This window comes from Diuraphis noxia, unplaced genomic scaffold (genome assembly GCF_037042655.1).
Source record: "Diuraphis noxia isolate RWA-SAM2 unplaced genomic scaffold, SU_Dnox_SAM2 contig0004, whole genome shotgun sequence".
Classification (NCBI taxonomy): domain Eukaryota; kingdom Metazoa; phylum Arthropoda; class Insecta; order Hemiptera; family Aphididae; genus Diuraphis; species Diuraphis noxia.
Window position 1 is genome coordinate 57,279,069 of NW_028301714.1, and position 13,542 is coordinate 57,292,610.

Consider the following 13,542-nt stretch of genomic DNA (forward strand, 5'->3'; position numbering starts at 1 on the left):
TGTAACCATCAAAATTGAACAAATTTTTTTTCAATACATCATAATATAATATTATAAACAATGAATTGAAAAAAACCACATTCAAAAATAGTTGTATACTAGTATCCACTTTGTATTGATTTGAATAAAACTATTAATAATTTATTTCACCTTTATTTTGTCCTAAACTCGCAAACAAACATTCAAAAACATTAAAGTAATATTAATCTGTAGGTATATATCAATATATTATGACAAAATATGTAATATTGCTTATCAATTGGACTTCATACTTCGATTGTTCAGTCTTCAATATGTAATATTATAAAATTAAAAATATAATAATATTTATACAATATATTATGTCAATGTTACAATGTACAAAGATGTTTATTTATAGGTAGGTACTAGCAAAAAGTTATTAACATAATTAACTGTGATAAGAGCTTTCAAAAAATCTTCCTTTTCCTTTTCCCCCTATCTTCAACACAATGCGAGTCGGTGCAGCAGACTGCAATTACTAAAAATCGTAAGTGCTGCTTCGGCGAACATAAATAATAAGGCTTCAATTTTGAACCTCAGAATCTTTTCAAATAGGAAAGTAAATCTAGTTGGACAGTTTGTGCGTCTAGTCATTGCAAAATATTTTGACATTTTTTGAGCTGTTTCGAAAATTTTCAATTTTTAATTTTTTTAGTTTATTTTTTATATACATTTTATTAAAATTGTAATTGTTGGGTGAAAAAGCTTGACAATTTAAAACAAGGCTCCTCAATCATTGTTACAATATCAGTTTAAAAATATTAAAAATAAGTAGCTAAAAATTTCATATATCTATGGTAATTTGTTTTAAAGTTACACCAAAAACCAAAATCGATTTTGTCGAAAACTGATTGTGCGTAAAATTTCCCGTTTTCCCCTTAATTTTTAGTTTGTTTATTCCAATTATTTAAAAATATTAAGAATTTTTGACCCCCCAAAGTACCAACTAGATTCACATTCTGATCGAACGAGGTACTAAAGTCAAAAATCGAAGCACTTTTACTGCCCCAAAACGTGATGACATGCAGACACGCTCTGCTGTACATGGGGGGTTAGGTGGGGACCTCTGACTAATGTAGGTTAAATTCGAATGCAATGATAAGTATCATTGTATACGAAAAAAGATTCTGAACGGAGACGGTTTATCTGTCTAGGATATATTATAGATAATTAAAAATTTTCAAATCATAGATTTAAAAAGAAAATTTTTTATGAATTTCTATCTAAGATAATTTGAACATTGCCGTAATATTTATGTATTTAGTCGAAATTTGAACTGTAAATGCTTATAAAAAAAATTTGTGACTATATATTTCTCTTATTTTTCAACCGCTATTGTAAAAATATATTAGGCGCCTTGTATTAAATTTTCAAATCTTAATTTGCGAATTTTCGTGATTTTTATGTATTTTGTAAAAATTCAAACTTTGAATGCTTTAAAAAAAAAATTATTCATATATATTTCTTTTATTTTTCAACTGCTATTTTTGGGTGTGCGAAGTTTCAAGCAGGCCATTTTGAAATTTCACCAGGCCATATAAAAATAGATATACATACGTATATGTTTATTATCCTGCATTCAATTAATTATTTCCATACATTATAGACCAGTTATTACAATTTGATTTTAATCATATAAATAATTGTGCATTCGTGGCTCGTACATTATTTTAGGCTTCAGCAAAGCGCAGGCCAATTGTAACATTCTAAAAGTAAGGGGTGCAACCGCACATCCATCCACCCCCCAAATGACGCCCCTGATGGTGTCTTGTAGGTGATGATCGGATATTATCTCGAGTGCTTTTAAAATGGCTATTGATTTGGCCGTGAAAACTGAGCAAGAGTTAGGAAGTTTATATAAGAACTCCGCGTCATTCCAAATGACTGCAGCGCCGACACCGTCTTGGCTTTTGAAAGCATCCGTGTACATTTTTTCACTTGTGATATTTTGTATTGTGTGAAAATATTCGTTTTTGAAGATAGCAGAGGGTGTGTCGCCTTTTTTAAATATGGAGAGATTAGTGTTGGTTTCGATGAAATTTTTCCATTGGGGTGTCAGGGAGGGGGTAATAGTGAGTAATTTAGACATATCAAGATTGTTCTCCTGGAGTAGTGATGGCAGTATTTGAAATAATGGTTTGAAGTCAATAGTGGGAAGGGTACTTGCTAATTTTAATTCATGATTAAATGTTAATTTGAGTCTTCTTATGTCTAGAGAATGTGTATTGGCAAGATTATATAGGGTATTGGACTTGAACGGTAAGCGCTGATTGACATACGAAGACCTGAGTTGTGGATTGTATCTAGTTTTTTTAATATTGATTTATGTGCCGTTGTCCAAATGAAGGGTCCGTAGTCGAGTTTAGAAAGTATAAGTGACTTGTATATTGTAAATAGAACATGAGTTTTGGAGCCCCATGATGTGTGGGATAACAATTTTATAATATTGAGACGGAGAGAGATTGATTTTTTCAAGGTGTTGATGTGGTGGGTCCACGAACATTTTTTGTCGAAAGTAATGCCGAGTATTTTAATTGTATTATTATTTATTAAATGGTAATCACCCATTTTTATGTTTATAGAGTTTTTATTTCGCTTACGGGTGAACACTGTGCATTGTGATTTTTCAGGTGAGAAAGTGAAACCAGATGTTAAGGTCCATTTTAGAAGATTGTTGATGGCTTGTGGATTTGGACAGTTTCTAAGCTTTTGCTTCGGCAATAAATATTAAAGTCGTCTGCGTAGAGGGTCGAATGGACTGGAGGAGATATGTTCTGAGTGATATTGTTGATAGCGATAAGGAAAAGCGTAACCGAAATTGTGGATCCTTGAGGTACTCCGTTCATCTGTGAGAAAGTCTTGGATAGAGTTTGATTAATTCTTACTTGGAATGTTCTTGTTTTGAGAAAATTACTGATGAAATTGAACATTTGGTTTTGGCTTAGTATTTTAGAGAGACTGTTTAAAATGTGTGGTTTCTATGTTGTATCGTAGGCTTTCATCAAATCAAGACTGATCGTACCTAAGTATTGATTTTCGGAGTATGCGTATTGTATTTCTGTATGCATCTTGGAAAGACTGTTATATCTTATATGTACCCTTATTTTATCTGAACCCACATTGTTCGGGGGTAAGATAGTAAGATTGTTCTATAAACCAAATTAGACGTTGGTTTACGATTTTTTCTAGGAGTTTACATAAGGTGTTTAAAAGTGAAATGGGCTGATAATCTTCAGGTGCGAATTTATTTTTTCCTGGTTTGCTTATAGGTATGATGATACTGTTTCTCCAATTTTGGGGAAATACGTTGTTGTTCCAGATGGTGTTTACATTTTTTGGAGTATCTGAAGTGTGTTGATGGAGAAGTTTTGAATGAAGCTATAAGGGATATTGTCTGGTCCGGTACTCTTGCTGGTACATTTTTTGAGTTTTCAAAATTTCATCGATTGTTATAGGGCTATTTAAGTAAGTCTGTGGTAAGTAATTTGTTTTAGAGTAACGCCAAAACCTAAAATCGTTTTAGACGAAAACCGATTTTACGTAAAAATTCCCGTTTTTCCTAGGCCCCTGACCTGGCACCACAAAGTGAACATTTTGTGTCACAGAAATGGTGTCACGACTCATGAGTTAGTATAACCAATTCGTAATAATTTTTTTTTTCTTGGCGCTGCTATAAATTACCTACCGAATTGCATAAGTTTTAAATTTTTGTCAAAAATTCATTCAACCTAAATAGGTTACTTATCTTATTAATAATAGCCACTCCACCTTCTTTTATGAATATTGTCTTTTTTAGTAAAAATTATAAACATGTAGTTGTAATGTTGTATAATACACTCTTATGAAAAAAAAAAACGATTCGTATAGAACTTCAAGTATTGTAGTAAAATAAAAATGTATAGGTCAGTGGAATATTGGGGGGGGGGGGAGATAGATCTCCTTGACCTTTTTTTTTTTTTGATAGTTAAGTTGTCTCATTTTCTCATTTTCTGTATTTCTAAAATATGATATTACTTTTAATTATGTCTGCTTTCTAAATGTTCTAGTCGTGGTTATATTGTACCACTCTGATATACTAATCGCCATTAATCGTTGGCGGCATATAAGACTATCGGGCAACAAAAACATAATATGCTTATTTAATATAATGTGTACCTACTGCAGTAATACATGTAATTTGTTTCTGCGAATTATTTTTCATGGAAGAGTGTTTATAGTTTAAAGTTTTTTTCAGTTTCTATTTTCTTTTTGTCTTCCTCTCTTTAAGACTTTAACCAGTTACAAAAAATTCAAATAGATTTTAAAACAATATAGATATAGTTGAAAATGTAGTCAATCCTCTGAAGGTTATTAGAGACAATTACCAAATCGAATTTAGTGAAATCTATAAAAATATTAAAGTAAATTCTTAAAAAAATGATTTCATATTTTCATTGTGTTCAAATTTTGAAATGTTTAATATTTACCTTGTAGATGGCTGCAGATAATGTTGGTATATTGAATTATAAAAAGTGAGTCATTTCAAAACAAACATTGAGAGATAATCCAAATCTTTTGGATTGTTCTGTTGAACATTAGGTATTATTGTGTTACAGTATTTTTACCATATGTCGGTTACTATTTAATTCAACGGACAGAGCGATTTATGAATCATAAAGCTATATTATATGCTATAAGGTAAATATATTATATGTATACATGTATATATTATATATTATATGTATTATATTTAATGTGGTTACACTTTTTTTAGAATTTGCAATTTTATACCTATTACATAATATAATTTATTTTATAGGTTTTAATTATTTAATTGCATATTTAAATCAGAATTGCTTAGGGTAGATAATAGATATGGAAGATATTGTTGCTTTTCATAAGCTAGTTCAGTTTTATTCATCAACAATTGATTGAAAAAATGTATTCACCTCTAAATTACATATTTTAGATGTTTTTGATTAAGACTTTTATCCAAATATTTATGAACTCTTGAAAGTATTTTATATTTTGCCTGTATCAACTGCTTCACCTGAACGATGTTTTTCTAGTTTAAAGAGGATTAAGTCCTACTTAAGAAATAGTAAGACAGAAGTAAATATTTTATCAATTTTCGGAATTTTCCTGTTTAATATTGAAATATAATTATAAAATAGTAATTATTAAATACTTTGTTTATTAGAACCGACCTAATGGGTTGGCTTTATTTGAATGTCACCGGTCGATACAAATCGTAAATGAATGTCATCGATGAACTGAGCATTCAAAAAAATAGAAAAATAGATTTTGTATTATATTTAATTTTATTCGGTTAATGTATTAATATATTAATTTATTAATAAACGATTGGCGATAGTAATTAGAATGAATTTATAATAAATATAAGTGCTAATATTTATTATAATATATATATTATCATTATAATTATATATATTATTATTATAGGTAAGTACTATACAATCTGTATTAATTCTTATTTCGCCTTGATCCACACTAACCGTAATAGGTAACAAGTTTGGGGATTTTAAGAATGTATAGTACGTATTTATGGCCTTATGGGTTTTATTAATTATTATATATTTCATCTCTCTCTCCCCCCCCTCTCCTCCAGCCAAATTCCCAAATACGCCACTGGTATGTTTTTTCGATATTTTGAATTACAGCAACAACATTGTATCACACTTTCAAGCTAAGTATTTAAATTGAAAATTTTATGAATTTTAAAGTACAAAATAATTTGTATATTTTGCATGAGCGCTCCGATGAGAGTATTGATTTTACAATGATGTATTTTTCTTTTTATTTGTGTCTCATCACGTTTTGAGACAATACCTATAAATACTTCAGTTTTTTTTTATATCTTTCCTGGCAGGAAATTGAATCTAGTTGGTAGTGTCGTATGTTGTAGACAGTCGTCACTGTAATATATACATAATATAGGTAGGAATATTTATTTTTGTTAATTGTTAAAGTAGGTCAGGCCAATGAAGCAAGATGTGCTGAGGCATCAATATATTTTACTATATAACACCGCGGTCGAGTCCAGTCCAGGGGCATCTGAGTGATTCGGTGAGCCCGTAGGTACGACGGTTGTACGTGTGAAACGTCAATCGTAGTACGGGCTATATAGGCAATCTGAATTTGCCAAGTGACTTATTTATTTATGTTTGTTTTACATTTGAATAAAAGTGTTTCCGACCCGAAACCCGAGTTTACATTTTTTTAGTCATTCTTAAGTTCTTACCTTTCATATGAACAGCGCCGGGATATACGTACTATGTGTCAATGAGGTTTTATTAAACTGAATAGTGCCAAGGTATATGTAATCTTTGAGTAATTTCACTAGATAGGAACGAACTAAGAATCGACAAGCGCATACCATCGTACCTCAAACTTAACAGTGCCATTCTAATTAATTTTAGAGAGTGTTATTAACTAGAGAATACGAGGGTAAGGGCGTTAGGCGTATTATAGTTGTTTTACCTCGTATTATCCGATATTGGTGATACCACAGTAGTTTGGTACTACGGCGGGGGTCAAAAGTAGAAATATCCTAATAATAGTTTTCAAAAGCTGCAGCAGGAAAAAGAAACTAAAAATTAAGGAAACGTCTGGACTTTTCCCAGATTTTTACCCAGAAATTCAGTTTTCGGCCAAATCAATTTTGGTTTTGCTGCCGGTTATTTTAAAACAAATTACAGTAGATGCATTAAATTTTAACTGAATATTTATATTAGCATACTATATTATAGGTACTCACTATAAAATTTTTATTTGTTTTGAGCAGTTTACGGAAATATTCAATTGTTTTGGGTTTTCTTTTCTATAAATGTGAATAAAATTGTATTAATTTGGTCAAAAAGCTGGAAAAATTTAACTTGCTATACCTTCATAATATTAATATATTGTTGCGATGGAAGTTGGAGATTATAAAACTTTATGTACACATTTTTGTTATTAGTATTTAAAGTTCGAATGTTGATAATGTATTTTATTAAGATTAAAATTTAAAAATGATTTTGTAGTTAACAATTATAAAATCTTCAATTTTTATAGCTAAGGATTTGAAATTTAAAACAACGATTCTCATAATTTGTTCATACTGTAATAAAAAAAATATAAAAAACTATATAAAACAGTTATTTTTTAGATATTTTTAGTTGAAACGTGGGGAATTACATATTGATATCAAGAATAACTAGTTATTGTAGTTATTTTTATTTATTTTGTAATTTAAAAATATTATTTCTTGGTTTATGATTTTTTTGGAGTAGGTATATTGTTATATTTTGTAATACATATAACATTTTCAAATGAATTTTTTTTTGGCAAAAATGAACTTAACCTACTGCAGTTTAGTAAAACAAATAACTTTAATCTTTAATTACAATAATATTATAAAAATATAGCTGACAAAGTATCTTTGCTCAGAATCATTTTTATACAAGTACTCGGATTTACAAATCGTAATAACATAAAAAAAAGTATCTCAGTATATTGCTATTTAGTTCTCTATATAAAGTTAATATCACATTTTTTTATATGTTCATAAATATCACAAAAATATCACATTTTATACTATACCACATTACCACACGTCCACACCATGTTCCACAAGTGGTTAAATTACCACCTTATGGGGTGATTACCACATCATAGGCAATACTGAGAGTCTGCGACACTACACAGTAGTACAGTACACACGAGTATATGATCTAAGAGTAGCAATAACAAACTGTTACTTGGAGGAAAAACAACAGTTATTGAACATAGACATTTTAATTTTAATTTTGAACACATTAATAACATTTTAATGTATCTAATATCTATTATCTATGCAGTTGCAGTATGCACCATGCAGTCCATGCACCCGACTACCCGAGACTCGAGAAGCGCAGATCCGCCTTTCCGCTAAAACATTATATTATGTTAATTAATAATCAATTTTAATGATTTATCATGGTAATATTAGTATTGGATTGGAATAACTGAATAACAGTAAGTAGTAAGTTCTCAAATTATGGTTTATCTCAGAAATACTGTTATTTAACATCAGCTTTTATAACACATTATCACAGTGTTATTTAATTATTATACTTGGGACCTGGCATACAGTCAGTAACACAATTAATAAATTACAGTTGTCACTTTGTCAGTCAGTGCTTCGAATGTGAAAAAATAACAGTAACAGCCATCCTGGCTGGACGTCGGATGGAGCGGAGTTGGTTTGCGCGTGTCGGACGGCCGCGATGCGAAGCGAAAGTGTACAAAACGCCAGTCAGCTGATATTAGCACAGGTATATAGAATAAATATATATATATATCAGTGGAAATTAGTGACTAAACTCATTATATTATGATTTGGTTTTCAAATAAATAACAAGAATTTCAAATCAGTCGGCGGTTAGTGATTATGACGGTCGTTATCACTTTATCAGTAACAAAAACAACACACGGCGCAACAATCATCGACCACGAGTTAGTATTGCCACCTTTGATCATAATATTATAGTATTTGGTGATGGGTACAGATTTCCCGTGCGCACGATATTTACGTGGCCGTGCGCGGTAATTTAGCGCCAGACACGGCCAAACGTTACGTTGTCGCATCTGTAGTTTGCGCCTGGCACCTTTTGTTCAGTTCGCCATCTTGCTCTCGTGTGACGCCTGTGTTGTCGACTGTACGCCGTTTAAGGGGCTCGTCTCTAGCACAACATTCAACAGTGTGCCGTGTGTGCCGCCAACGGACAACGGTTGTGCTTCTGGCCCAAACCGGAGATTCTTCTTTCTCTCGGTTCCCGTGTTCATCGGACGATATTTGTTGACCACAGCCACCGTGTTTCGCACTGATACGGCACGAGAAAGGTGAGTTGTTTCCAGTCCACGTTCAGTATTGTAGATAGCTAATCGTCAAGTCACGTACGGTGCGTGACGACATTGTATTTACTGTCGTCGTTTTACGTGTGTATATGCAATTAGGCGTACACGCACTCACGCACGAACTCAACAACCTACCTATTTTTTAGGCCTATCGTATAGGCAACGTATGTAGCTGCCGATGACGTGACACGGTCGAAGGTACCCGTGTCTGATATGTTGCGTTCAGATATACTGTGAAAAATAATTTAAATTCGTTATAGCTTAGCAGAAGTTTCCAAAAACACTTGTTTTCGAATCCAGATTTACATTTTGCGTACTTATTTATTATTATTAATGTTGTTGGTATTAATTGAATGATTTTGGGTTTTCGACTTGCGGTAATTTGGGCGCGGTAAGTAACGAGTGAACAACTATTAATCATTTTACGACCGTCAATTATGTTAGGCGTCTTAGGTATTCATAATTTTCAAGAAATTCATCAAATATTTTTTATTTATAATAATTATATTAGGTATAACTTATTTCTATATTAATATAATAAATACAATAAAATAAATCATGCAGTTATAAAATATATAAAATACTTGATATAGATATTTTATTATTTGTAATTTTTTGATTTACCGAGGCAAATTCAGGCCATAAAGCCTACTCTGTCCACCCATGTTTAACATTGTAATCAAGATTTTACATTATTATTAATTTATCATTAAAATTAAATATGAATTGACCTAGTAATTAAAATATTTAATAATATTTATTCTTTTGTTATTCTTAATCTATAACATTTAAGTTGGTTTTTTAATCCCTATTCATATAAGACAAATCAGAAGCTTAATAATTTAAATATTTACTTTTTATTTGTTTTAAAGATCTCCAAAAGATGGAATCAACACCAAGGAAACGTGGTCGACCACGAGTAGTTAAAATGGAAAAACGTAGCCCTGAACCTGAAGATTTAGAAGCAATATTACAAAATATTGATGATGAAGCTATTGATGATTATGATTACATACCAAATGGTGTAGACTATGAAGTTATCAAAAATAAAAAAAATATCAACAATAATGAAGATGTGTATGACTTTGATGTAGAAAAGGAAGATGGGCCTGGCATAGGTAATTAAAAAAAAATCTTGCACTAATGAAATAAATCTAAACATTAGCATTAAATATTATTTTTCTTATATTAAAAGTAAAAGCAGAAATAGCTCCTGAACCTGACTTGCTGCAACACGCTTGTGATATATGTCCAAGAACATTCAAAACCCTACCTGGCTTAAAAAGACATAAAACATCACATGATCGGAAACCTCAGGAAACCATTGGTAATTTTAAAATGTCTTTAATTTTTATGTTATATCAGTTGTTTTAATAATATTTTTCTTCATAATCTTAGTTTCGAATGATGATTCAATGAAAAAAGAAACCAACAACTGTGACTGTTGTGGTGAAGATTTAGCTACTGCACATACGGTTTGTAAAGCATTAAAATTATTTTTTAATTAAAGTAAAAACGACTATTCCTATTTTAGGTTGGTGATTTTGAATGTTATGATTGTGGAAATTTTTTCAAATTAAAAGTTAATATGGAGCGCCATCAGCTAATGGTACATTGTTATGATGACATTTTAAACTGTCCCACTTGTGAATTCAGTTGTAAAGATAAAGAAACGTTATCTCAGCATCTGTATTCTCATGCAGGTAAATAATAATAATTTTTAATTTATTCTCAATTAATTATAAATTTATTGAATTTTTTTAGGAACTTTAAAACCTTATTCATGTCCAGTTTGCTTTACATCATTCAGTAGAAAATATCATCTTGTACGTCATAATATGCAAACTGGTTGTGATGGTTCAGAAAAGCCTAAATTTCCATGTCAAGTAAATTGAATTTATTTATACTTAGTGAATAATTTAACTTATTATGAATTGTTTTAAGGTTTGTGGAAAAGTTTTTAACCGAAAGGATAATCTAAGAGAACATTTACGTGCTCATGCTGGTCAAACTAAAAAGAAGCGTACTTATAATTGTGAATATTGTAATAAAGAATTTGTTGGCTCTGCATTATTAACAGTTCATAGAAGAAGTCATCTAGGTAAATAATAATATTTAATTTAATTCTAAATATTACCTACATTTCTTATTTTTTGTATATGTTTATGCTAACATCAATACTATAGGATTGCAATTAAAGGTAATTGTTATCAGTGTCTGATGTATTATAAATTAAATATATTAAATGTATTATGATTAAAATATATATGTTTTATACTGTGTATAGGTTACAGACCATATCAATGTGATTTATGTCCTAAGCGTTTTCCATCCAGTGGAGCCATGAAAAAACATCGTAGAATTCACACTGGTGAACGCCCATATGAATGTCAACAAGTAAATTTTTTATCTATATTTTTATTTCATAGGGAACTTTACTGATATAAAAATCCTTTTAGTGTTTTGCTAAATTTGCGGCCAAAGAAACTTTAAATCGTCATATCAAAACACATACTGCTCTTAAACCACATTCATGTGGATTCTGTGGCAAGACCTTTATACAAATTTCACAATTGCGTGCCCATTTATTCCATCACACAGGTATGTCAAATAAAAACTGGTTGTTGGATTTTTAAGCTAATAATTAAAAATATTTCAGGTGAAAATGGTTTTACATGTGATATTTGTGGCAAATCTTTTAATCGTCGTTCACGTTTAACACTCCATACTAGATATGTACATGAAGGAGCTGAACCATTTATGTGTACTGTATGCAACAAAGCTTTATTGCGAAAAGAAGATGTACAGAGACATCATATTGTTCATTCTGGTATTAAAGCTCATGCATGTCCTATTTGCGAAAAACGATTTGCAATGAAGTCTTCTTTAAAAATTCATTTATTAACTCATACTAAAGAGCCTCCACGAGCATGTGATGAATGTGGTCGTGCATTTATTCGTCAAGATTGTTTATTGCGTCATATGCGTTCAAAACATAGAGATATGTTAGCTGAAATTATGGCTGATGCTGAAAAGAAAAAACTAGAAGCTCAGCTTTTGGGAGTAGTGAAGAAAGATAAAGGTAACCAAAATGATTCTGACGAAATTGACAATGATAGAGAAGACGACAATGAAAGTATTGATGAATTGGAAGATAATGGGTCAACCACAAGTGAAGAATCCAATCAAAATAATACCTTGGCAGAATCACTTATGGAATTGCTAACCGTTTTAGTAGATGAAAATACACTTAAAGAGTTTGGCTGGCCAGGAACAACTGTTGATCATTTAATTGAATCTGTGATAAAGTATGTCTATTTTTAATTATTTTCGATGTAGGTTAGTTTTATAAATGTCATCTTTTTATACACTGCTATTATCAGTTTTTTGTTTTTGTTCTAATGAGTATTATATTTTCTTAATATTAAAAATTACTCCACTTAAAACCTTTTAAACATTGTTGATAAAAGTTAGTTCTGTAAATAAAATGAGTTTAATTACTTTGTTCACTTTTTAATACCCATGATAATGTTTATTATGAAATACCTAACTGTTTTTTTGTTTTAGGAGATGCGGTCACGCACCGGTAGCCGCTGAAGATGCTTCATACATGACTAGACTTAGGGATAATTCAAAACAATTATTTTCCATTATAATTGATGATTCAGCTATTCAAACACTACTCAGCAACCAAACAATTGAAGAAGTTATTGAACATGTGTTAAAATTGGCTAAAGCCTAATTTAGGGTCAAATCACAAAATTGTTTTTAATTTTTGTCTATTTAATTTTTACAACTAATTTATCAAAAGTCCGACTATATTTTTATTATTGTTTTAATTTATGCTAGAAAGATATAAGTTTTAAATATTATAATTTTTAAGTAAATATTATTTTATTTAATCTGTGTTACAATTATAGCAAACTATGCCAATTTCCTGTTTTTTTTTTTTATTATTATTATTATTATTATTATTATTATTATTATTATTATTAAGATTTTTAGTATTAAGTAATTTATAATTAATATTTCTGAGAAAAATGCACCATATTCTGTTAAAATAATTACTATTATGAAATTTATTTTACTTATTTTAATTTAGATTAATGTTTTAGTTATCATAATATTCTTATAAAAATTAGGTGTATGGCTTGGATTTAATTAAATAAATAATGTTTAATACATATTTTTAATGCAATATTTTATGTTTTTAAAGGATACTTTTTTCACATGAAGTCCCTGTTAGTCAATTATTATTTATTGTTGCATAAGTTTCCTATAGCATTTTTTTTTTTTACCATAGTCAAAGAGTGAGAGTGCACTCTATCCATATATTATATACATGATATTATGTATTATATTTCTAATATTTTGTATTAGTAGCAATTGTTGTATTGATTGTTGGTATAATATAACAATATACCTACATTATAAAACTCAATGTTTAAACTTTTAATGACTAAAATATTGGTCAATGGTATCAATGTTATGGTGGTGTGCATGTGCATACATAATAAACCATTGATGCAATGTATTGATTGTATTACGATTTATGATATAATTTCAATATTAGTTGATAATTGTGAATTGATATGTATTTAATTAGAAAAACTATCAATTTTAGGTAAATAGGTATACCAAAAT

At 29.8% G+C, this 13,542-nt stretch overlaps 1 protein-coding gene across 2 annotated transcripts; it reads left to right on the forward strand.

Moving 5' to 3' along the window:
• The first annotated feature begins 8,683 nt into the window (after window positions 1-8,683).
• On the forward strand, window positions 8,684-13,098 carry LOC107165914 (uncharacterized). Of its 2 annotated transcripts, none has more exons than XM_089226692.1 (11): window positions 8,684-8,883; window positions 9,771-10,016; window positions 10,094-10,225; window positions 10,297-10,373; window positions 10,433-10,601; window positions 10,663-10,784; window positions 10,843-10,999; window positions 11,186-11,295; window positions 11,358-11,499; window positions 11,558-12,206; window positions 12,466-13,098. In XM_089226692.1, exons 2-11 carry the CDS (start codon window positions 9,782-9,784, stop codon window positions 12,638-12,640), a joined length of 1,968 nt encoding a protein of 655 aa, XP_089082818.1. In that variant the 5' UTR covers window positions 8,684-8,883; window positions 9,771-9,781; the 3' UTR covers window positions 12,641-13,098. The 2 variants fall into 2 exon arrangements, with proteins under 2 accessions (XP_089082818.1, XP_089082819.1); XM_089226693.1 differs by lacking the exon at window positions 8,684-8,883 and adding an exon at window positions 8,967-9,289.
• Window positions 13,099-13,542: the final 444 nt, after the last annotated feature.